The 23,843-nt window shown below is 43.0% G+C and overlaps 1 protein-coding gene and 2 long non-coding RNA genes across 9 annotated transcripts; 1 reads left to right on the forward strand and 2 right to left on the reverse strand.

The window, feature by feature from the left end:
• Positions 1–495: 495 nt before the first annotated feature.
• On the reverse strand, positions 496–3,853 carry LOC123078098 (cyclin-A1-4). The gene is made up of 12 exons (XM_044500499.1): positions 3,698–3,853; positions 3,143–3,277; positions 2,929–3,097; positions 2,705–2,838; positions 2,208–2,300; positions 1,986–2,119; positions 1,818–1,893; positions 1,664–1,740; positions 1,550–1,583; positions 1,313–1,462; positions 1,071–1,205; positions 496–975 (listed from the first exon to the last, which is right to left on the reverse strand). Exons 1-12 carry the CDS (start codon positions 3,851–3,853, stop codon positions 904–906), a joined length of 1,365 nt encoding a protein of 454 aa, XP_044356434.1. The 3' UTR covers positions 496–903.
• A 7,014-nt stretch (positions 3,854–10,867) lies between these two features.
• On the reverse strand, positions 10,868–16,634 carry LOC123117822 (uncharacterized). 7 transcript variants are annotated; one of them, XR_006457538.1, is made up of 12 exons: positions 16,463–16,632; positions 15,421–15,511; positions 14,711–15,318; positions 14,469–14,616; positions 14,198–14,320; positions 13,688–13,762; positions 13,436–13,555; positions 13,214–13,318; positions 12,308–12,383; positions 12,121–12,213; positions 11,776–12,026; positions 10,868–11,651 (listed from the first exon to the last, which is right to left on the reverse strand). It is a non-coding gene; the product is annotated as an uncharacterized lncRNA (long non-coding RNA). The 7 variants fall into 7 exon arrangements; XR_006457534.1 differs by having other exon boundaries at positions 12,308–13,318; positions 16,463–16,634; XR_006457529.1 differs by having other exon boundaries at positions 10,868–11,331; positions 11,460–11,651; positions 12,121–13,318; positions 16,463–16,634.
• A 139-nt stretch (positions 16,635–16,773) lies between these two features.
• On the forward strand, positions 16,774–18,447 carry LOC123117848 (uncharacterized). The gene is made up of 3 exons (XR_006457541.1): positions 16,774–16,870; positions 17,713–18,137; positions 18,245–18,447. It is a non-coding gene; the product is annotated as an uncharacterized lncRNA (long non-coding RNA).
• The last annotated feature ends 5,396 nt before the right edge of the window (positions 18,448–23,843 follow it).

Below are 23,843 nucleotides of genomic sequence, written 5' to 3' on the forward strand. Positions count from 1 at the left end.
CAATAAAAATCAACTTATAAACAGGGCACCCATGGATGGTTACCGAAAGTAAATATGAACTCGTCACCACCCTGGTCACAAGCCTGCTAGCTGACTTTCCTAGGATCTCTCTTGTTGAATAAAGCTCTCTAAATTCCGAGCGAAAAAAAAATCCTCGGTAAGGTCGCTCGGGAAGTTCCACCTAAGACGACTCCCATACTATTTTTGTGAGTGAGACCAGTTATAGGAACTCAATAATTACAAGAGAAATTACGACAAGATTTATAAACAATAGTAAAAACAAATTGAGCAACCGTCAGGAGCGCTGACCTTTCATCAAGGGAGAAATAGGTACATTTTGGCGTGTTTGAAAAGGGGACATGCCAAACAACATAATAAAAATAAAACAATAGAATGGATAGATGATATACAAGTTGCTGTCTTACAAAAAAGATGATTCAGACTTTTCTTTTTTTGCATTCAGACTGTTGTGTCAACCGGAATGAAAATAAGTTGTTTAGAATAACCACCGCTAGTGCGGTTCTTAGGCAACTGCCTATAGTCAACACATTCATCTTTGTTTTGACGTCACACTCCAAGAAACATATCGAACAAGCAAGGTGTGACGAGATATGACTGGACTATGACGTACACTACATACCCAAGAAACAGAGCAGCAGCTAAGCATTTAAATGTGGGGGAGAAACTACAAACAGCATCACGAACATTGCCTCCTTCCAATCAAATAAACATAGCTGCACAGGTTTTGCCAACAATGTACAATATACCACCAATCAACTAACAACAATGGTGTCGGTATGTCCTGCATGCACAGCAATCTGTACAAATCAGCCTAGCAACTTCGGGCCACCAGCCACCGGAAGACTTGAATGAGTAACCGAACCTGATCTGGTGCTCCAAGTTCTAACTGCTAGCATCTTGGAAGAAGTCGGCTGGAATCGATGGCCGGCAGTACTTCTTCGCTACAAATTTGTACTGGGGGAACATATGGAGAAGGCCAATAGCAGTTTAGCATCAAAGTAGAAAGGGAATTAAATGCTTCCAAATTGCTGTTGACGGCACTCCCTCACCTTGTGTTGGCTGTACTTTTCTCTAATTGCAGGGAGGTTGCTTCCAAGGCCAACACGGAAAAGCCGGTGTAGTACCTTTACACAATCGCGTAATGTGGATGGTTTGTATTGTGTGTGATAGGAAAGAGTGGTATTCTGCTTCAGTTTCAAAGAGATACGAATGTTACATGTGCAGCCCTTGAGGGAAAAAAGGTTTAACAAATAAGATCCACAAGAACCAAGAAGGTTGAATGCATATATACCCAAGGATTCTTTGTTGGCTTAAGGATAAAATTCGCCAAGAAAATTGAAGAGGCAGCTATCAGTGAAGGTACATGGCAAAGTAAGCTGTACTCCAGAAGTGACAACTCAGTAATGTAGCTAGCTAGGAACTCAAGATGCAAAGCTGGGCCCTGCAGAAGAATAGGTTGAGTAAGCTGGAAGACCACATTGCACACAGGACTGACTGTAACTGTAAATAATTGAAGAGAAGCAATTACCTCATGACATAGTTGAGCAGCATGCAGAAATCTCCTATTGTCGGAAATAATAATATATTTAGTGTCAGTAATTATGTTTATGTGTATAAATATCACAATAACAGAGAATGCTACCTCAAAAAACATTTTTCTGTAGGTGCAGTCATCTCAAACATCAAGCAACCCAGGATAGAAGCTTCCATTCGCAGAACCTGTGTTATCTGTGTGTAACAAAACAAAAGATCATAAAAAAATATGTAAAGGAAAGTCAATCGGCAGGGCCATAGACCTCATCCTTTATGTATGTATTGTCGGTAATATAGCAGAGCTCTTCTACTTGGGGTGGACATATCTCTTCATACTTACTGAAATTTGAATATAAAGCATATCAGAACAGAAACAAGAAAAAAAAAACTTAATACAACAGAAGAGACAAATTTAACTCGATGGATCTTACGCAGCTATAAGCAAGCAGGCGATACCAAGTAACTGCAGCTTATCTCGATTGATCTCTTTGCTAGAAAGATACCGATCAATATAACTGACTGTGAGGTATAAGGTTTCAGGAACAAGACGATATTCTTCTGTGACCTGAATTGAGTAGGGTAAAAAGGTAACCGATTAGAAGAAATATTTTTGTGTGTCTAGCTTCTGAAACCTTTTTTCTAGAAATGCTCACTTCCACAAGCCAGTCTATAAGTACTGCCCTCATGCTTGTGTCAATATCCTTCTGAGTGGTTTCCAGAAAATCTGGTGAAGGCCTTTTCTTGGCCTGCTAAAAGACAAATATAACATTACAGTAGAGATAGATATAGACAGGCGGTCTGCAACTGCTTTAGGAAGAAAGCAAAGACATGGACAACATGGATGATGAAGCAATGCATTGTTCCATAGAGATGTGAGTGAATGAGAAATGAGACATCTATCAACATACTGTATTTCTTGTTCAAAGACGACAATATTGAAAAGCTATGTGTGCTATTGGATTTGTGAATTAGAAGCAAAATTCTTCTATTCCTAGCTCCCAATTGATGCATCCCTTTTACACACAACGAAGTGACATCTTGTGTAGATAACAATATGCATTTACTTTGCAGGTGTGTGCACACTGCAGAAATTACTTGTTGCACAAAGCATGCAGACATTAGAAGTTCCATATGAACAAGAATCAATCACCTCAGCTTCACGCAAGTGTTTGTAAATGTCACAAGCAAGAGTTGAACACAGTTCTGGATCCTTGCAGTGCGTTTCAATCTCAAAGATATTGTCATTTTCGATTGGGGTAGGACAATGTTTTCTCCATCTAGATACTGTAACAATAAAGAAAGAACAAAAATAAATAATTATACAACACAACAGATTAGAAACCTAACCAGGATTACTGTGACAGGCAAACAAACCTGTGGTATCCCTATTGTCAGATACAGGAAGTTTATCATTCGCACAACGGCGCAAGGAAGTTGCCACTGAAGAAGCTGCATTGTCAAGGAATGGAGGACCAGGGCTTTCCACTGAATTGCATGTTAGCATATCGTCCTCCATAGAAACAGAATCATGAGACAGGCCGGGTCAACTGCCATGGGGCGCCAACAAAGGCACAGAAGGGCGACTAACATTCTCCTTCTTAAGGGCATTGCCATGGTGCGATATTGCTCGCTCAAACCGGTCGAAAGTTGGTTTTGTGGCAGAAGCCACTTTCCTGTTCACGTTGGGAAGGCTAGCAGAACTCCCCTTCTTCACATAGGCTAACTTACAAGATCAGAAAAGCAGATGAACCAAATATGTGCAAGGAAATGTTCAATCGGGGCCGGTGGAACAAGCAAAAGACATTACATAGGGAAAAGCAATTGCCGGTGGCACAGAAAATTTCGTGAAAACATAAAATAATCGGGTACCTGTCGTGGAATTGACGGAGACAGGGGAGGAATTGTACAGGGGCCAGTAATAAATATAGGGAAATCTTATAAATTATGCATCAAATTGATCAAGAAGAGGGCAACCCGCGAAATGCCATAGCAGATTATTATCCAATAAATCTGCTCAACAAGTGCGGTATGTATAACATCTAGGATACGTCTCTACATGCCGTCCCCTTGTAACCAACGAGAATCCAAGCAAAAGCAATTGCCGCCGCGAAAGGAACAACGCCGATCTCGCAACGAGCCATACCGCATCGGCCGCGCCGCTCCTCCCGCCGACAACGTTGGTGAGATCTCCCAAGGCGGCCCGCCTGCTTTCCACCGACGCTGCCTTGGCAACCCTAGCGCCGGCTGTCTCCGCCGTGGCCGACGCCGACGAGCGGCGGCCGGCGGGCCGGCTCGACATTGAAGCGGATGCGGCGAACTCGGTGGGGAAGGCCTGAGCTCGCCGAAGACGAGGAGGAGGATAAGACGAGACGCTGTGTGTGAGAGCCACTCTCTCGATCTCCTCTTACGAACTAGGGTTTGCTGCTATACCAAAACAAGCATCTGGCCGAAGCCAATCCGTACCCCGCCAACTCTGCATGCATCGATTGATTGATGCAGAGGCCGGCTGTATTCCTGCTTTTCAAAAAAAAAAACCTTTTTTTCCTGGCGAAATAGAACTACAGTGTTTCGACCGTTACATGGTGCAGTCCGGGCCAAGTAAAAAGTGTTTTAAGGGCCGATTTTAGCTGCGGCCCAACAGGTCCCGTATAATCAATCCGCAAAAGAAATCAACCCGTAAAAAAGATTCTCTAAATATACCAATTTATCAAGCAAGGCCAGTTGGCCCACTACTTTCCTCTAGTTAAGGTTTCTAGTTTTCTCCCGGGGCGATTTTCGCCGCTGTTGAGGATTGCTCCCCTACCGCCGATCAACCCCCTCTCCCGCCTGTGTTGCGCTGGGGGTGGCCACCAGGGCTGTCTCCACGTCCGCGTCGAGGGAGGGAGCGGCGGAAGTTAGGGTTCCCCCACCAAACCCGATCTGTTCTTTCGGGTGAGAGATCCAATGGCGACTTCCGGGGACTCAAGTTCTTCGGGGATCAGTGAAGTTGAGAAGATGATGCAAGAGTTGGGACTGAGAGAGGAGGATCTGGATGATGTGATCTTTGACGAGCAAGCTGCGCCGCCGGAGGGGCCGAGATGGGTAGCCCTAGGTAGGGTTAACACCACGAAGAGCTATAGCCAGACTTGGTTTTACAGAAACATGAGAGCGCCGTGGGACATCGCGCAGGAGGCTAAGTTTAAACCTCTGGAGGAAAACCTTTATACTGTCCAATTCACTTGCCTTGGTGATTGGGAGAGAGTCATGAACGAGGGCCCTTGGAACTTCAGAGGGGACGCGGTGATCCTGCTGCCGTATGACAGAATCTCGAAGCCTTCCACTGTCAAGCTGGAGACAATCAAGATATGGATACAAATCCATGATGTCCCAGAACTATATGCTCATTTGGTGGCTCCGCTGGCAGCAAAAGTGGGAGAAGTTCTTTTCTCGGAACCGAACTCACATGACTTTGTGGGCAATTTTCATCGAGTTTGGGTCAGCATCAATGTCCATAAACCCCTCAAGAATGTGGTATCTATGATAAGAGATGGGAAGAGGCAGATATACAGAGACAAGTACGAAAAGCTACCGGACTGGTGCGCGGTTTGTGGTATGCTAGGTCACTTATATAAGGAACACGGCAATGGCATCCACCCTCCATCAGCACTTGTATTCAAGGATCTCCGAGCCAGCTGGGCCATGCGTTCAGGTCGTGGTCCAGGAGAAGGCCGCAGCCAGAGAGGTGGACGGAGAGGAGGCCGATCAGGGGGCCGTTCCAGCCCCCACTCAGGGGAAGGCCGAGGTGATACGATAGATCAATATGCTCATAACGCATGTCAAGTGGGACTGTGGGAGACCCGAGCGGGGGTGGCCAGTGATGCGGAGATGGAGGACTGGAACAGAAAGAGGAATGCGGGAGCCGAGCTGGGAGCCAAAGTTACCACGCCTCCAAGTCCTGAAACTACAGGGGGAACTGTGAACCCGCTGGCAATTGTGCCAGCAGCATTGGCGGCTGTTAGCCCACCACCGTACAGAGATCTGAAGAGAACCAAGAAGACGGAGGAGGAATCCGAGGGTGCAACCTCAAAAGTGAAGAATTTGGCGGGCTCCTTCGAGGAGCACCGCCAGGCCCAATGAGTGCGCTATGTTGGAACTGTCGGGGCGCGGGCAAAGCCGCGACAGTTCGAGAGGTTCGCGAGTTCACGAACAAATTTGCCCCTACCCTCTTCTGTATTGTGGAAACTTAGTTAGAAGGCTCGAGGGTAGAAGCGCTAGCAGGCACTTTTGGTTATGATAATAGTTTTGCGATTGATAGTCGTGGTAGAAGTGGAGGTATTGGCATTTTTTGGAATAATGAAATAAAATTGGAAATCCTTGGTTACTCGGACTACCATGTTGATTGTTCTGTTGAGGAGGTAGGTTTTGAGCCTTGGAGAGCTACTGTGGTTTATGGCGAAGCGCAAACACATCTTCGATATAAAACGTGGGACACTTTGAAAAACATCAGCACTTCTAGCAGTCTACCTTGACTTTGCCTTGGTGATTTTAATGAAGTTCTACGCCCCGATGAGCATGAAGGAGTTGGACAAAGGAGCAATGTGCAGATACAGAATTTCCGTGATGCGGTTGACGTGTGCATGTTGCTAGATGTTGGTTATGTTGGTCGTTTCTGGACCTTTGAAAAGAAAGTGAGGGGGAAATCCTACACTAGGGTCCGGCTGGATCGCGCCCTAGCCAATGCTGATTGGCGTGCAAGGTTTCCTCTTGCGGATCTGACACACCTGACGACAGCATCCTCTGACCACTGCCCCGTTCTGCTGCGTTTGAACAGAGAGCAACCGCGGAGCAGGCAGCCGAAACCTTTTCGGTATGAAGTAATGTGGGAAGGCCATGAATCTTGGAGTGACACTATCAACGCAGCATGGACGGGCGGGGGAATCAGCAATATAGTGGATGATCTTCGGGCCAAACTGCAAGCTATATCCCATGACTTGGGACGGTGGAACAACGAGACTTTTGGAAACGTTCGAAAGGAGATTAAAAGGCTGAAAATGGAGCTTGAGAAGTTGCGGGCTGATCCAAGCCGAAGGGCTCCGTCACACGTCGAGCTCAAGATAAACGAAAATCTAGTTGAACTACACCATCGGGAAGAAATATTATGGAGGCAGCGTTCACGGATTGAGTGGCTAACGTTGGGTGACAAAAACACAAAGTTCTTCCACTTGAGAGCAAGCATCCGAAGAAGGAAGAATATGATAAAGGCCCTACAAAACTCCCTTGGATCTTGACAAATGATCCAGATGAGCTTAAAGCAATGGTGCATGATTTTTATAAAACCTTGTATACATCAGAAGGTGTAAACAACATGGAAGCAGTTCTAAATTGTGTACCAGCCAAGGTACAGCGGAGATGAACGAGTTACTAGTCGCACCTTACAAGGGAGAATAAGTAAAGACAGCCCTTTTTCAGATGTTTCCGACCAAGGCACCAGGGTCCGATGGTTTTCCAGCTCACTTCTATCAGCATCACTGGGATCTTTGCGGTGCCGAGGTAATGGAGGCGGTTCTCAGGATTATTCGGGGAGAGGAGAGTCTGGAAAGCATCAATGATACGGTCCTGGTTCTCATCCCCAAGGTAATGAACCCTACTATGCTAACTCAATTCCGACCAATCAGTTTATGTAACGTATTATATAAGATCGCGTCCAAGGTGATTGCGAACAGATTGAAGATGATTCTTCCGGACATCATTTCAGAGGAACAATCAGCCTTTGTGCCAGGCAGGCATATCACAGACAATATCATCAGTGCTTATGAGTGTCTTCACTTTATGAAACGCAGCAAGGCCAAGGTTAACAGTTTCTGTGCGCTTAAACTCGATATGATGAAGGCATATGACAGATTACATGCGATGATGATAAAGCTTGGCTTTGCCCCCATCTTGGGTTCAGATAGTAATGAACATGGTGCGGTCAGTGTCATTTTCAATTCTTTTTAATGGTGAGAGGCTTGACACTTTCAACCCATCCAAAGGTATTCGGCAGGGAGATCCGATGTCCCCATATCTCTTTTTAATCGCAGCAGAGGGCCTTCCGTGCCTATTGAAATCCAGTTCCTCGTCGTCTCAACTAGAAGGGATCAAGGTGGCAGCAACAATGCCAGCCGTGAACCATCTCCTTTTCACTGATGACAACATGTTGATGTTTAAATCGAGTGTTGAAGGGGTTGTTGCAGTATCAAACTTGCTGGAAAGTTACTGTGTGGCATCTGGACAGCGGATAAATCATGAGAAATCCTCTATTTTCTTTAGTAAAGGATGTCCACAAGTTATGAGAGATAGTATCAAGAACACATTAAACGTTCAGAATGAATCGCTCAGTGACAGGTACTTGGGGATGCCTACTGATGTTGGGCATTCAAAGAATGGCACATTCAGATATCTGAGAGATCGTGTGTGGGAGAAAATCAGAGGGTGGATGGAGAAACTGTTATCTTCAGCGGGCAAGGAAGTACTTATCAAATCGGTGGCACAGTCAATACCGGTTTTTTCTATGTCTTGTTTCCGCCTCCCAAGAGGTTTATGCGAGAGTATTACCTCCCTGATCAGACAATTTTAGTGGGGGAGCAAGCAGGGGAAACGCAAACCAAACTGGGTAGCCTGGGACGAGATGACAAAGCCAAAGCATCTAGGCGGCCTCGGTTTCAGGGATTTGGAGATTTTCAATCTTGCCCTACTATCGAAGCAGGCGTGGAGGATGCTTCAAAACCCCACATCTTTGAGCGCCCGCATTCTCAAGGGGGTCTACTTCCCTGATGTCTCTCTCTTTGAAGCAAGTCTTGGGAATCATCCATCACAAATTTGGCGGGCAATCCTGGATGGGCGAGATATCATGGTGCAGGGACTAGTGAGAAGAATTGGAAATGGTGAAACCACGGACATCTGGCACGATAACTGGCTACCTCGCACACACATGAAGCGACCATTAACATCTCTGGTCCAACACCCACCTCACAAAGTTCTGAATTCATAAACAACACCACTTGCTCTTGGAATGAACAGCTGATCCGGGCAACATTCGTTCCAATCGATGCGGAGACTATTTTGCAGATTCCTCTCTGCACTAGACAGATTGAGGATTTTTGGGCGTGGAGCGAGGACAGACGGGGCATTTTCTCGGTTAGAACTGCTTACCATATGATCCACCAGAAGAAACTAAGCAGCGAAGCTTGGTTATATGAGCAAGGGGGGTCGTCTCATTCATAAGCTGATAGTGAGATATGGACTAAGCTATGGGGGTTTAATGTACCATCGAAGCTTAACATTTTCCTATGGAGATTTGCGAAGAACACCACTCCAACCGCGGCACTCTTGCATCATCGAAATATGGCGGACACGCCTGCGTGCGTCCTTTGCGGAGCGGAAGATACTTGGAGACACGCTTTGCTAAACTAGACTGTATCCCGGAGTACTTGGGCTTTGTCATCTGAACATATCATCGATGCACTGAGTAGGAACGAAGAAGGTGACGCGAAGAGATGGCTCTCTGCCATGCACCAGGCTCTATCCCATGAGAACTTCACTACTCTCGTGGTCACACTCTGGGCTTTGTGGGGAGCCCGTCGCAAGGCGATCCACGAGCAAATATACCAAAGTCCCTTTTCAGTACATGCTTTTATTCAGTCTTACATCAGGGAACTTAAAGCTATCCAATCGGTTAATATGAGGCAGGGTGGCAATCCTATTCCTCGTCCGACGAGCTGGATTCCTCCACCAGCAGGGCTGACAAAGCTGAATGTAGATGCCGCAATGGGGAGGGGAAGGAGACATGGTTCTGTTGCGGCAATATCAAGAGACTCTACTGCCAATTTCTGGGAGCATCGGCTGTGGTTTTTGGAGGCACTTCCGATCCGGCCACTCTTGAATGCATGGCGATCAGGGAGGCGTTGGCCCTTGCGGATAATCTGAATGTCTCAACTATACAAGTGGCGTCCGACTCGAAGGTGGTGGTCGAGGACATCCGAGAGAACAATCCAACAGCGTATGGTGCGATCATACATGAAAAAATAGAGCATTGATCAAATTTCCTTTTGTGTAATTTTTGCCACGAATTTAGGAGCTCGAATATCGAGGCTCACAAGCTCGCGAAGCATTCTTTATTCCTTCCGGTTGGCCGACATGTTTGGTTGGGACAGCCGGACGGACTCTCTTTCGTCCATGTAAACATTGTGACGTCGTAATAAAAGCTTCGGAGTTTGCCTAAAAAAAATCAAGCAAGACCACAACTAGCTCACTTTTTTTCTTGGACACGCCCTTCCTATCTCCACCTCGACGCCGGCACAACCCCAAGCAACGGCGACTCAGGAACCTTCCTCGAGGCCGGTGCGCCGAGCAACAAGGACGGGGACGCCGCCACCTTCGGCTGAGGAGAAGCGGCGAGCCACGCGCTCTGAACCCCTGAGACGCGGCAGCCGAGATGGATCGGGGCAGGTAGCAGCGGAACTGCAGCAGGAGCGACGCGGGCGGGTAGCGACCGGGGGGCGAACGGGCGCCGGCGGACGGGGACCTAAACTGCAGCGGGGGAGACGCGGGCGGCCGACGGCCGGGGCAGGAGAGATGCGGGCAGGCAGTGACCGGTGTGGACGACCGACGTATAGGGACGGGCAGGGCGGCTCGGACGGCGGACGCTGATGGGTCATGGAGATGTTTCTGTGGTAGTTGGGCTCTCGCCAACTGCTTTCTCCCGATACATGGCGTCGTAGAAGCGGACACTAAAACTCTGTTTTTGCAGATCACGAGGAGCTTTTTGCCGCATCCCTTAAAAACTTAAGGTCGAAGGTGTATAAGGTGTCTGTTTGGGTACCTTTTCTGTCCAAAACTGAAAACTGGCGGTTATTTACAGTTTGGTGGGATATAAGGGGTATGTTAGAGATGCTCTTACGCGAGTGGAGGCTTTCCTCTCGCTGAATACGCTGCGCAACTGGGCGGTCTAGTTGGTGCCCGCGCCGTTGTTCTGTTTGAAACTTTCACGTGCGTGCTTCTTCTTTCCTTTGCTTCTGGTTTCTTCTTTGTTCTTTCTTTGCTAGTACTTGTTACTTTTGCTTGTCCTCCTGCTTTTCTTCTTCTCCTCCTCCACCACTTATTCTTCTTTTTAGTATATTTTCTTTCTTTTCTTGTTAATTCCTCAATGAAGATGTGCATAGTCACTAAAGAAATGTGTTCTCAACAAAAAACTGTACTAAAATCTTAAATGAAAAAGGCAGGAAAGAAAACTAGATACTAACTATTATACTTGACAGTAACATTCACTCAACAGAAAATGTAATCAACTCCTGGATAGTTTCAAAGTAGCCACTTCAAAATGACTATTTGTGGATAGTAAACATTCAGTAATCCAGTACTTTAATGTTTGCTAAATTCTCAAAAAAAATCTACTACATTTGTAAGACAGTGTTTCCTGTTACTGTGTAGTGATCCATTACTTGGAGGTATTCTTTTGCTTGCCATGATGAACTACCATGGTACATTAAGTTGTTCTTTTGCTTGCCATGCTGAACTCCAACTTGTAAATTGGAATAGAAAGTTGAATTACTTGCAGTGTCAAAGGTACATGAGCAGATAGTGAGCATGACTCATTATGATCATTTATAAAAGTTAGAAAGAAAAGTGAATACATAATTTACAAATAGAAGAAAAAAACATTTTTTGCAAAATAATTTCGATTCTTTAGAAGACGCATTACTTAAGTTCTCCAATGCTAGAGTTCCCAATTACTCGAACTTGTCCAGACCCTGAAACAATCTGGAACACAAAATCTTAATTATTCCAAGTGTTGAAGCTAGATGAGCAAGAATATGAACTTTTTATTCCGTTGTACTTGTTTGAAGCAATTGGAACACAAATTTCTCTTGTAAAGCTTGCAGATCTACCTGAAGATTAATATGGGTAACAAGGAAGAAATTAGTTTTGCACCTCATTGTCTCATGATATTCAGCAAAAGAATAACTTGAAACATTGTTTTAAATAAAAGAATAATATGAACTTTTGAGAAAACATCAGTTTCGATGCCATTGTAACTTGTAAAGTACTTCCAGACGTAGATGCCTGTGTTAACTGATTCCCTGTAGTGCAATGAAAAAAAATACTTAGTGCATGCATCATAGTGTGTGCCAAAATAGTAAAAAAAATTGAAAGAAGAACTGTGTGTAAGCAAAGAGCTCTCTACTATGATGGGAGAGAAAAAACCTTGTTTCCAACTTTGTCACTTTCATGTGCCTTATTCCAAAACTCTGAATGTTGAAGAAAGGGCAATGTGGATAGCTTGCAATGAAAAGCATCTTGAAATTGTAAGACACTGCTGAAATTTGTGTTAGAATTTTGTCTGAATCTCTCTCAGGATCGAGAATGTCAAAGCTCATATCAATGAAATTCGCAACAACAAGAAACTAATAGGTAGGTCCTTTGGGTTTGTTGTGCACTGGGAAAGGGCTATGCACCTGTTTTGGAGAAAATGATAAGGTACTGTGACATTGAAGTAAAAAATAAGTTGCAGAGAATATATTTTTTGTTCCTTTCGGAAAGAAAGCTTACCAGTCCAGCTCTCTCTAGCCTATATCCAACACTGACCTCTGAGAAAAATGTTTTATGTTGAGAGTGATCCAAATGTGGATTCATCAGAAGCATCTGTACATGTTTTAAAAATCTCACAAAAACTGATTGTATTGAGTACCTATCAATACAACTAAATGAAGAAAAAAGTGAAGTTCAGACGCTTAACTTGCAATAATGTCTGAATACATAACGTGTGTCAAAACTTCATTTGGTAAGCCTCCGCCATTCTTCTGTCGCATGTACTGATTAGACATAACAAGATCTGAGAAATAGTCCATCACACGCCTATGCATCTAACCATGCATCTTCCATCATTGATAAAGTTAACGTTTTTTGATCAACCATCTATGATCTATCTAGAAAATACGAGGGATGCACAAATAATTTTTGTTAGAAGATACTACATAGGAGTACATCTCTATATTTCTTGAGAAGGGAAGAAAAACAACAAGATTAATGTATTAGGAAATCATTTTTGCCTGTACTCAACTTTTCTCAAGTAGGACAGGACAGTATTGTATAATTCATTCTCAATAGATGTAGAGAAGTGTTTTTGTGTTACAGTTGTTTCCCTTGTATTACACAATAAGCTGGCCCTTCTGAAACTTCGTTCAGCACGTGTGTTGAACAACACAACTGTATTTTGGAATGTGTTTTTATACTGCTCAAGTGCCTAGAGCATGGCTTTGTCTGAGATGTGGAAACTATTTGAATACTAGGTATGTGTAGTGTGGCACTAGAACTAGAGATTAGACCTGTGTAGGCAAACATTAGCTTTGAGCAACTTGGTTTGGAACTAGAGGGAATTGGGTCTAGAAAACAACCACCCTGGGTTGGTTTTGTGTCTCTACAAGAAGAACCTATTGCATTTGGAACTGCATGTGTAGCAGTACTAATGTGGTAGCTACTTTGGGCAATTGCTTCTGGAGGAAAAATCTTCAAACAGATCAAACGATTGTTCTCCATAGAATGTTTCTACTAGCACACAGTTAGTTTTAGGACCAAAGAGATGTTCATTCAATGATAGACCCCGGCCCACTTATCAGCTGTGTAGAATGGTGTTTTTTTCCACCTGAACTACTTCTGTTGGTCAACATGTTGCAAGTGGACGCAGGTACAGTCAACTCATTCCTTTCAATTTGATAACTTGCACTCCTTTGCAATTCAGGATGTGTGCCTACAAAAATTGATTCGATGCAATAGTTTCTATGAGAGAAGAACTGGTAGCTAGTACTGTACAAGCATATGTTCAAAAAGGTTGGTGTATATAAAGTTAAGAAGATGTAATAAATACCATGAGGAGATACAAGGGGTGTTTCCACTGTGACGTCCTTCCATCTTAATTTTTCATGTATAGATTCATTCATGTTTAAGAATGTGCTTTGTTCTTTTGGGAATAACTGAGCATACATTTCTGATGCAAAAAGAAGAACATGAAAAAGTTGAATTAGTAAAGGAATGCCAATAAATTTGTAAAGAAAAGAAATCAGTAAATGGATGAGAAAAGAAATGTAGTATATGGATGAGAAACAGAAATATCTTATACCTTTCGTCATACCAATGTCTCCAACATACTTGTATTCTTCATGTCTTTGAGCTGGAAGTTCAATTCTTTTAGGACCTAGAAGATCTTCTTAAATGTTAGCCAATTTCTCTAACAAAACAATACCATTCTCACTTTCGATGAATGTGGTCACTTTATTTGTTATGATCACTTTGAAGAATGATTCAAGTACTACTTCATCAACAAATTACGACACTGGTATTTCTAAGCAGAAATTCTCAAATATAGAAGAAAGGTCTACTTGAGGGAAAACTGAGATCCTGTTGGGAGGTGCAACAACAGGCAAATGTTTGTCGGAGTCCTGGTTGCCGACAAGAACTTGCAACATATCATCTACATATGTCTTGACAGTTGGAATTGAATACTCAATCATTCTTTGGAACAAATTCTGGGTCATTACTTGCAGGTTCAATTTGGCCTATTGTTAAGAAATAATAAATATAAAAGGAGGCAGACTAGAAAGATGAATACTTGATTAGAGGAAGAAGGTACCTCGACACTGTGTTCAATTTGCATCTTATCATGAATATAATTTTGAATGGTGCTTGGGATCCTGTAAAAATCATCATCTTGCAAGTGATAACTTCTAAATGGCGTTGCAGATATGTGCTTTAACTGTTTAAGTGCATTCATTAAAGTAGTGAGAAAAAAGAATGGAGTTACAACACATGAAAAAAATGTTGAACTACTAAAAGTGGCAGCAATTCTAAAAAGATCATACAACATGGAAAAATGTAATAGTGGTAGGCGCTTCTTCACTTACAGCTAATGTTCCAAATGAGTCAGACGAACAATCTTCTGAGTCAAGAGCTATATATGATTTGACTATATTTGTAGTCCACAGACTAATCCTGGGTATTTTGGTAGCCAAGAATGAATTCTGAAGTTCTCAGAAATTCAAAATATGATGCCTGCATGCAGTAGAAATCCATTCAGTAAAAAAAGAAAAGTGAAGTTGGTTGTTGTCAAAACGGTTGCATTAAAAGTATTAGCAAAAATACTTACCATTAATAAGAGACTGCAACCACCTGCATCCAACTCCTACTCCTTGGTGTTGACTTGAACATTTAAATTTCAACAGTCAACCATTCAAGAACAAATGAGCATAGATTAAAGTCACTAAGGCAGTCCAGCATCAGTGCAACACTGTAATATTGTGAGCTTGCTAGGCTATCTGAAGAAGGGCACAGAAATGAAGCCATCGCAAGAAGAAAGAATGTCTTTGTAAACATATCAATTTGCATGTCTGGTTTTATCATTGAACACAAGTCTTTCACAGATGGAGAATTTCCTTCCCACTTTATGATATCATGAACCAAAATGTAATTTTCTGTAGAACAATTCTTGTCAAGAATTTTCTTGCCCATTGGTATTCCTAACACAATCTGGATAGTATTGGGTGTGATGTTGAATAAGAAACTGTTTTCAAGATTAATTGTTCTTGTGACTGTATCAAAATGGAATGCAAGCCAATGGTATATTCCAATAGGAGAAAAAGAACACTTTAATTCCAACAAAGAACCAAGGCCCATTTTTCTGATTGTGTTCTTTTGTTCATCAATGAGTGACTCTATCAGATTGTAGAACAATTCAAGAGGATCATCCTGAATACCCTGTTTGTGAAAACAAAAAAGAAAACCATGAAAATATGAGTCACACTTCAATTTACAAGGGGAAAAACATGACGAACAACTAACTTGTACATGATAATGTACCTTGTTTTTTTCTATGCTCATTAGGATAAGCAGCAGGACCATACTCATTCAAGCACTTGATATGCCTTTTCTTTATACTCCCAACTTCCATCTGAGATATACGTAGAAAATGGAATTTAATTATCACCATTGTGCTGTAATTATAACATGGATTCTTACTCTTTAACATGCATTATAAATAATTAAAAAATCTTTGGAAAAGCATAATTAACACATGTACATATTCCAGTACTCAAAATAACATGTCTCAAACCTCCAACAGTGCCAGTCTTACCAAACTGTGAAATATGTCTATTGTACAAAATTAACAGAGGAAAAAAGGAGAGAGAGAGAGAGAGAGAGAGAGAGAGAGAGAGAGAGAGAGAGAATCAGGCAACGCCTTAGCAATGGAACTATCAATACTAGGTTTTGGGTGAAGGAACTAGCCAGAGCCAGGATCCCATCATATCACCATATCCATGTGGCATGTTGTAATGGTAATGGTCATGCTGAGCTCTTTGTTACAGATTCTTAAAAAATTTCAAGGGAATTGAATCATTGGCCTAAGATATGCTACGATTGATCCTGTTAGGTCCTAGTGCATGCGGTCAAGTTAGGATAGGCAGACTAATTCGGTTTGTTGATCCTCTTCTCCACCCAAATAAATTAACAATGACCAAAGAAAGAAATGCAATGCTTAGTGCACTCACAGCATAGCTACTCCACCAACCCAAGAAACACAATGTGCATCTCAGAACAATAAATAAAAAAACCAACGTTCAGTTCGTTCACAGCTGCATTTTAGTCATATGAGCAGGACACACACGCACATGGTTTTCTGAACAATGGCTGGCTACCCGTTGTCCACGAATCCAGCGCACTACATACTAATCAAATCCAACTACAGTACCACGTTTCCCTACAAGATGTTGCTGCATGGATCTGGAGATGGTCAGAGGAGGGGCCACAAGCATTCACTCAAACCCTCGTTTAAGCATGGAGGAACAGAGAAGAGGGCAGCAGCATAATAAGGAAGAAGGAATGACGAAGACAGTAGCAGCACCTTTATTGGCGCACGAGCGAAGAAGCAGCTGGTCTCCCGTCGGGGAATGTGGAGCTTCTCCCGCCGATGAGGCAGGTGGTGCGCTCGTGTCGCCGACGAGGAATTGCTGGCTGCGGATTGGAGAAGAAATGGGGAAAGTGCATCCACCCCGACAGTGTCATGGGCCCGCCTGTAAGTGATTCAATAGGAAAGAGTTTAGGTCCCACCAGTAAGTGAGACACACCGATAAAGAGACATCAAATCGCCTCTATTTTGTTGAAAGAAGTCTGTGCCTTGCACGCGATGAAAGAAAACCACTCTCCGACCTGCACGATGGGAAGGTCTACTGGAGGCGACCCAGCTGCACGAGGGTTGCTCAGGTGATTGCCGGATCAGATCAAGATAAGCAGCGGCCTCTTCTCACAGAAGGTGGTCGGACTTCTTCCTCCTCAACTTCTATGGTCGTCCACAAAGATGAAATCTGTAACTTCACACGAGATTGTCTTGCTCCTCTCCTCTATTTTGAATTGTACATGTTTATTGTTTGCTACATGTTTATGTGCCAACTATGATGCATTGTATTGCTCTAAATAATGAATTTGTTGTATCTGTCAGAACAAACAACCTCCATGTATGTTTCTCTGAATTTTGAACACAAATGAAAAAAAATCAATTAGGGGCAAAGTTTGTGATACATTTTCAGTAATGTGTCCACTTTGTGTTAAAAAGTAACGTGCAATTTGTAGCTAGCTTGAAACAAAAAATGTCAGTAAGAAGAGATGCTTAATTATGCAATAAAAAATTAAATGAAATTTTTACTTAACCTTAAGGCAAGTTGAGTCAAAATGATGCCAACTTGTTGTTCAAATAAGCAGCGCAGGGAGGGGAGGGGGCATGGTTGTATAGATGTTGTGTTTTTTTGCCTCTAAGTTGTCTTTTATTAAGAAAATGTTTGAAGAAATAAGAATTCTCTCATTGGTGTTATAAAAAAGAATTGTAGTCTTCTGTTGATAGCTAAATGATGGAGAAAAAAGCAGCAGACCACAATTTAGAGATATTATAATAGTTGTGAGGAGGGTGAGAACCCAAAAAATTGAGCTACTTTGTAATTCAAAAATTAATAGTGTGGTGGACTTATTTGACAAGCAAATTCTCATAAAACCGAAATAGAAGGAAGAGAATAGCTCCTAAGGTGAGTATTGAAAATAGCTCCTGAGCCAAAAAGAAAATTAGTGGTTTGCAAAATCATGATCTGAACTACATGACTGCAGGAAGATTCGAGTCTACGGGAACTTTATCAGTTTGTTGAGTACCACTCAACTAAGAAGCAGAAAAAGGTTAATCGTCTTCTGAAAAAAAAAATGATCGTTGGTGTTCATGTGATAAATGAATGATGGTTTTCTTTGTTATGTGCAGATATCATCACCAAAAGTATTTGCACCTAAGGCGGTAGCCCAAAATGAGCAAATGATTAAAGCATAATGACTTGAAGAGCGTGCTACTCAAGTTCACACAAATGTAGATATTACACAACAGGTAATATGGGAAATGTAATAAGTAAGCTAATAAAAAGTTCAGAGACTTGTGCATAGCTTTTAATAGGACAAATTATTTTTCTATCAAGCTTTGCCCAGAAGAAGGAACTTCAATGGCAATAGAAAATCAGGCTACATTGAATGTTGACATACAAACAGAGGTATGAAAAAGGGAAAGAAAATGTTTAAAAACTGATTTAGAAGAAATATTTACTTGACACCATATAAATTTTAACAAATTCTTTCTTCATTTCCTTGTAAAATTCAGGTTGCCCCAGAAGATTGCCTGGATCTTGTTGTTTGTGATGTCAATTGTGATAATTGTCAAAAGTTAAGAGTGACAAAAGTGTAATGCCAAAATCTAGTGGCATAAGAAAAATTGGCAAAATTTAGAGTGACAAAAACAAAATTTTAACAAAACGGAGAAGACTGTGGAACAAGCTACAAGTGATGCTGAGTATATGAACTTTATTGAAGAGGTTATTGAAAGAACAACTAACAATTCTAGTAGAGAGTTTTTTAAACTTATTACTGAATTTTATTTAGTATGCTTACAGGGTGGTTTCTTTGGTGATGTTGGTGATACTGATGATGATTCTCCAAAAACTAATGCTGAAGGTTATATTTTCCCTTATCTAGAAGAAATAGAGGTGATACGTCCCAAACATATCTAATTTTCCAAACACTTTTGCTCTTGTTTTGGACTCTAATTTGCATGATTTGAATGGAACCACTACTGCAGGATGCTACTAACGCGACACTATGATCAGAGACCCTCTGACGAAACTTTGTGTGATGCATTAATGCAAACAGGGATGTACAAAAACTGTCAAAAAAGATGCAAAACGTTTGCGATCAAGGAGACATCAAACACGGTTCAGATTTTAGTTACGTCTACGATGGGGGCCATATGGTTGATCCATACGAACTGTTTGCGATTAGACAGGACAACAGAAACGGGCAGTCATAACAATGTGTGCGTGATATACGGCATACAGTTCGCTCCGATGAACTATTTGCTATTAGGGAATGCAACAGAAATGGTCAGTCAGATCAAGGTGTGTGTGATATACGACATACGGTTCACTCGGATGAACTGTTTTCGATTAGGGAAGAGAACAGAAACGGTTCAACTTAACAAGATGTTTGTGATATGCGGCATAGAGTTCACATAGATGAACTATTTGCAATGAGCCAAAAGAACATAAACGATTCGTGTAAACAAGATGTGTGTGATATGCAGCAAACAGCCCACTCGGATGAATTGTTTGCAATGAGAAATTATAGCACAGACGGTTACTATAGTTAGTTCGTGTGCGATTCTGTTTGTACAAAAAACTTTGAAAAATGCAAACTAGTTGCTTGCGGTGGCTAGGAGTATCGCACATGATGCGTCTACGAGTACTCGTGTGCAATGATTAGTAAGTTACACATACGTTTCCTTATGTTAACACGTGGCACCGCATATGGTATTCGGGTTGTGTGTGTGCTCCACTTAGTCTTCCCGCGCTCCAGGAAATGCTTCCCGCGCTCCACATGGGTGAATTGTAAAATCCACGCCTCTTCACTCATTTGTTTCCCGCCACCAGCTAATGGCTTGTTGCATATAACCCAGTCGGCAACGCACCGTCGCGGCACTCTGCACAGATCTAGTCCTCACCCATCTACCATTAGTTATTCAAGCATGCCAGGCAATGAACAAAGCTTTAACGTCGACCCATACCTGCGTTACATCTTCCACGAGGAGAACGAGTCGGAGCAGGTCGAGGAGCAAGATCTTCATCGGCTGGTGCAGGCACCATGGCCCATCGGTAGCGATATCGGTGTGACAGTCCTTGGGCGCACAATCGACATATTGGAGAGGAAGTGTGATGAGCAGTTTGCCATCCATCATGCAAAAGACCCAGAGCTGCTCGGCGGCATGATTGACGACCCACCCGAAGAGTCGCCGTCACTAGTGCTCATTGAGAGCCTGATGCCCCTCAAGGAATGGGCAGAGGACCTCTACGATTCAGTCAAGACACAGCCAGCCTGCGGCTTCATCATTGCCGGCGGCGGTCATGTCAACCTCGATCCCGACGATGTGGTGGCCAGGATCAAGGATATCCTTGGCGGAGTTGACGTCCCCGAGGAAGTAGAACATCGCCAACGTGATATCTTGAGGATGCAGGTGATGGACGGAATTTGCTACCAGGCTAGAGACATGGAAATGGAGTTGTTCCGCGGAGATATCATGCACGCGATTGCACGCTGTCAAGCTCTTCTGGAAGAGGCCCAGCAGCCCCAAGAGCCTCCCAGCGCCAGCAGTTCCATAGGCGGAGGCGAGTCGGGGCACATGGAATGAACGACCACAAGGGTGCTATGCTGATCATGGAGTCCAAGAAGACCGCCGTCGGAAGGCCACCAGCTCAGCCTTTTAGCATATATTTTATTATAGTTGTATATGTAGGTCATGAGTGTTTTGGGCGTTGCATCATGTGGCATTTTAAATTATCCTGAATATGTAAGACAATTATTAATTGTTGCCATTGTAAATTTGCCTCAACGGCGAGCAGAGCACGCGCAGGGACGCCAGAGCGGAGCGCACCGCGGCCGCCTCAATGTCGAGCAAAACATGCGGACGAACGCGAGCAAAGCGCACCGCGGCCGCTTCCACGACGAGAAGAGCGTGCCACGGCCGCCTCAACGGCGAGCAACCACGTGGTCAACCTTCTGGCACCCCGTGGGAGGCGCGACGACGCATCCATCGGACATGATGGTGATATCTTGACCATGTGTGATAGTGGGCAGAAACGTACACGTACATCCGAGAACACGGACCCATGTTTCAGCCTTCCGGTGCGTGGCATACGGTTGATCCATAAGAACTGTATGCGATGATCCAGAACAACAGAAACGGGATTTGTAGGCCCAGAACCATCAATAAATTTTAACCTTATTTCTCGTCACATTGCAGATTACAATGCAATAAGTAATTGCAAATCTTTTCACACCGATCCAACCAATATGTGTTCACACTTAGCACCAGGCTATAAAAACTACCCAATTGAAAATTACTTCACAGTTCCTCTCCTCATCACCCACAAAACTGGTCTTTCCTGTCAAGTCATTCTGCCATGACCGGTAGGAGGAGTTTCGGGTGGACATATAACCAGGGAGCAAAGACTAAGGCCGCGAAAGCACTAGAGAGGTCCCGTTGCCACGCGGCAGCTGCAGCAGAGATGTCCTGGCGCGCCGCGGAGCCCTCGAACAAGCTCTCACCGGCACACGAGTGCTCTCACAAGCGCACTCGCCGCGCCGGCGATCGCGACGAGCTAGCGTTGCTGACTTCCTTGGCCGGCGACGACGACATTCTCACTGGCCTCATTAAGCAGCAGGAGCTGGTCGACGGTGCTAACTCTTGAGCATGCGTTAGTTTTCCCTTGAAGAGGAAAGGGTGATACAGCAAAGTAGCGTAAGTATTTCCCTCAGTTATGAGAACCAAGGTATCAATCCAGTAGGAGACGACACACAAGTCACCTAGTACTTGCACAAACAATCAAGAACCTTGCAACCAACGCGATAAAGGGGTTGTCAATCCCTTCACGGCCAATCACAAAAGTGAGATCTGATAGAGATAGTAAAGTAAATATTTTTGGTATTTTTGTTGTGCAGATTGGAAAGTAAAGATTGCAATAAAAAGGAACGGCGATAGAAATTGGCAAGTTGATTCAATATATGAAAAAGAGACCCGGGGGCCATAGGTTTCACTAGTGGCTTCTCTCAAGATAGCTTATATTACGATGGGTGAATAAATTACTGCCGAGCAATTAATAGAAAAGCGCATAATTATGATGACATCTAAGGCAATGATCATGAACATAGGCATCACGTCCGTGTCAAGTAGACCGAAACAATTCTGCATCTACTACTATTACTCCACACATCGACCGCTATCCAGCATGCATATAGAGTATTAAGTTCATAAGAATGGAGTAACGCATTAAGCAAGATGACATGATGTAGTGGGATAAACTCAAGCAATATGATATAAACCCCATCTTTTTATCCTCGATGGCAACAATACAATACGTGCCTTGCTGCCCCTACTGTCACTGGGAAAGGACACCACAAGATTGAACCCAAAGCTAAGCACTTCTCCCATTGCAAGAAAGATCAATCTAGTAGGCCAAAGTAAACCGGTAATTCGACGAGACTTGCAAAGATATCAAATCATGCATATAAGAATTCAGAGAAGAACCAAATAATAGTCATAGATAATCAAGTTCATAAATCCACAATTCATGGGATCTCGGCAAACACACCGCAAAACAGTATTACATCGAATAGATCTCAAAGAACATCGAGGAGAACTTTGTATTGAGAATCAAAGAGAGAGAAAAAGCTATCTAGCTAATAAATATGGACCCGAAGGTCTGTGGTAAACTACTCATCCTTCATCGGAGAGGCAATGGTATTGATGTAGAAGCCCTCCGTGATCGATTCCCCCTCCGGCAGATCGCCCGAAAAGGCCCCAAGATGGGATCTCACGGGTACAGAAGGTTGCGGTGGCGGGAAAGTGTTTTCGTGGCTCCCCCTGATGTTTCTAGGGTATAAGAGTATATATAGGCGAAAGAAGTACGTCGGTGGAGCTACGAGGGCCCCACGAGGGTGGGGGCGCGCCTACCCCCTGGGCGCGCCCTCCTGCCTCATGGCCTCCTCGTAGAGTCCCAGACTTCAACTCCAAGTCTTCTAGATTGCTTTCGGTCCAAGAAAGATCCTCACGTAGGTTTCATTCCGTTTGGACTCCGTTTGATATTCCTTTTCTGTAAAACACTGAAATAGGCAAAAAAAACAGAAACTAGCACTGGGCCTTCGGCTAATAGGTTAGTCCCAAAAATAATATAAAAGAGCATACTAAAGCCCATTAAACATCCAAAACAGATAATATAATAGCATGGAACAATTAAAAATTATAGATACGTTGGAGACGTATCAAGCATCCCCAAGCTTAATTCCTGCTCGTCCTCGAGTAGGTAAATGATAAAAACAGAATTTTTTATGTGGAATGCTACCTAACATAATTATCAATGTAATTTTATTTATTGTGGCACGAATGTTCAGATCCGAAAGATTCAAGACAAAGGTTTAATATTGACATAAAAATAATAATACTTCAAGCATACTAACAAAGTAATTATGTCTTCTAAAAATAACATGGCCAAAGAAAGTTCATCCCCACAAAATCATATAGTTTGGCTATGCTCCATCTTCGTCACACAAAATGTTCAAATCATGCACAACCCCGGTTTCAGCCAAGCAATTGTTTCATACTTTAGTATTCTCAAACTTTTTCAACTTTCACGCAATACATGAGCGTGAGCCATGGACATAGCATTATATGTGGAATAGAATGGTGGTTGTGGAGAAGACAAAAAAGGAGGACGATGGTATCACATTAACTAGACATATCAACGGGCTATGGAGATGCCCATCAACAGATATCAATGTGAGTGAGTAGGGATTGCCATGCAACGGATGCACTAGACCTATAAATGTATGAAAGCTCAACAAAAGAAACTAAGTGGGTTTGCATCCAACTTGCTTGCTCACGAAGACTTAGGGCATTTTGAGGAAGCCCATTATTGGAATATACAAGCCAAGTTCTATAATGAAAATTCCCACTAGTATATGAAAGTGACAAAATAACAGACTATCTATTATGAAGATCATGGTGCTACTTTGAAGCACAAGTGTGGAAAAAGGATAGTAGCATTGTCCCTTCTCTCTTTTTCTCTCTTTATTTTTTGTTTAGCTTCTTGGCCTCTCTTTTTTCATTGGCTTCTTTGGCCTCTTTTTTTATTTCCTCATACGGGACAATGCTTTAA

Source organism: Triticum aestivum, chromosome 1B (genome assembly GCF_018294505.1).
Source record: "Triticum aestivum cultivar Chinese Spring chromosome 1B, IWGSC CS RefSeq v2.1, whole genome shotgun sequence".
NCBI classification, from domain to species: Eukaryota; Viridiplantae; Streptophyta; class Magnoliopsida; order Poales; family Poaceae; genus Triticum; species Triticum aestivum.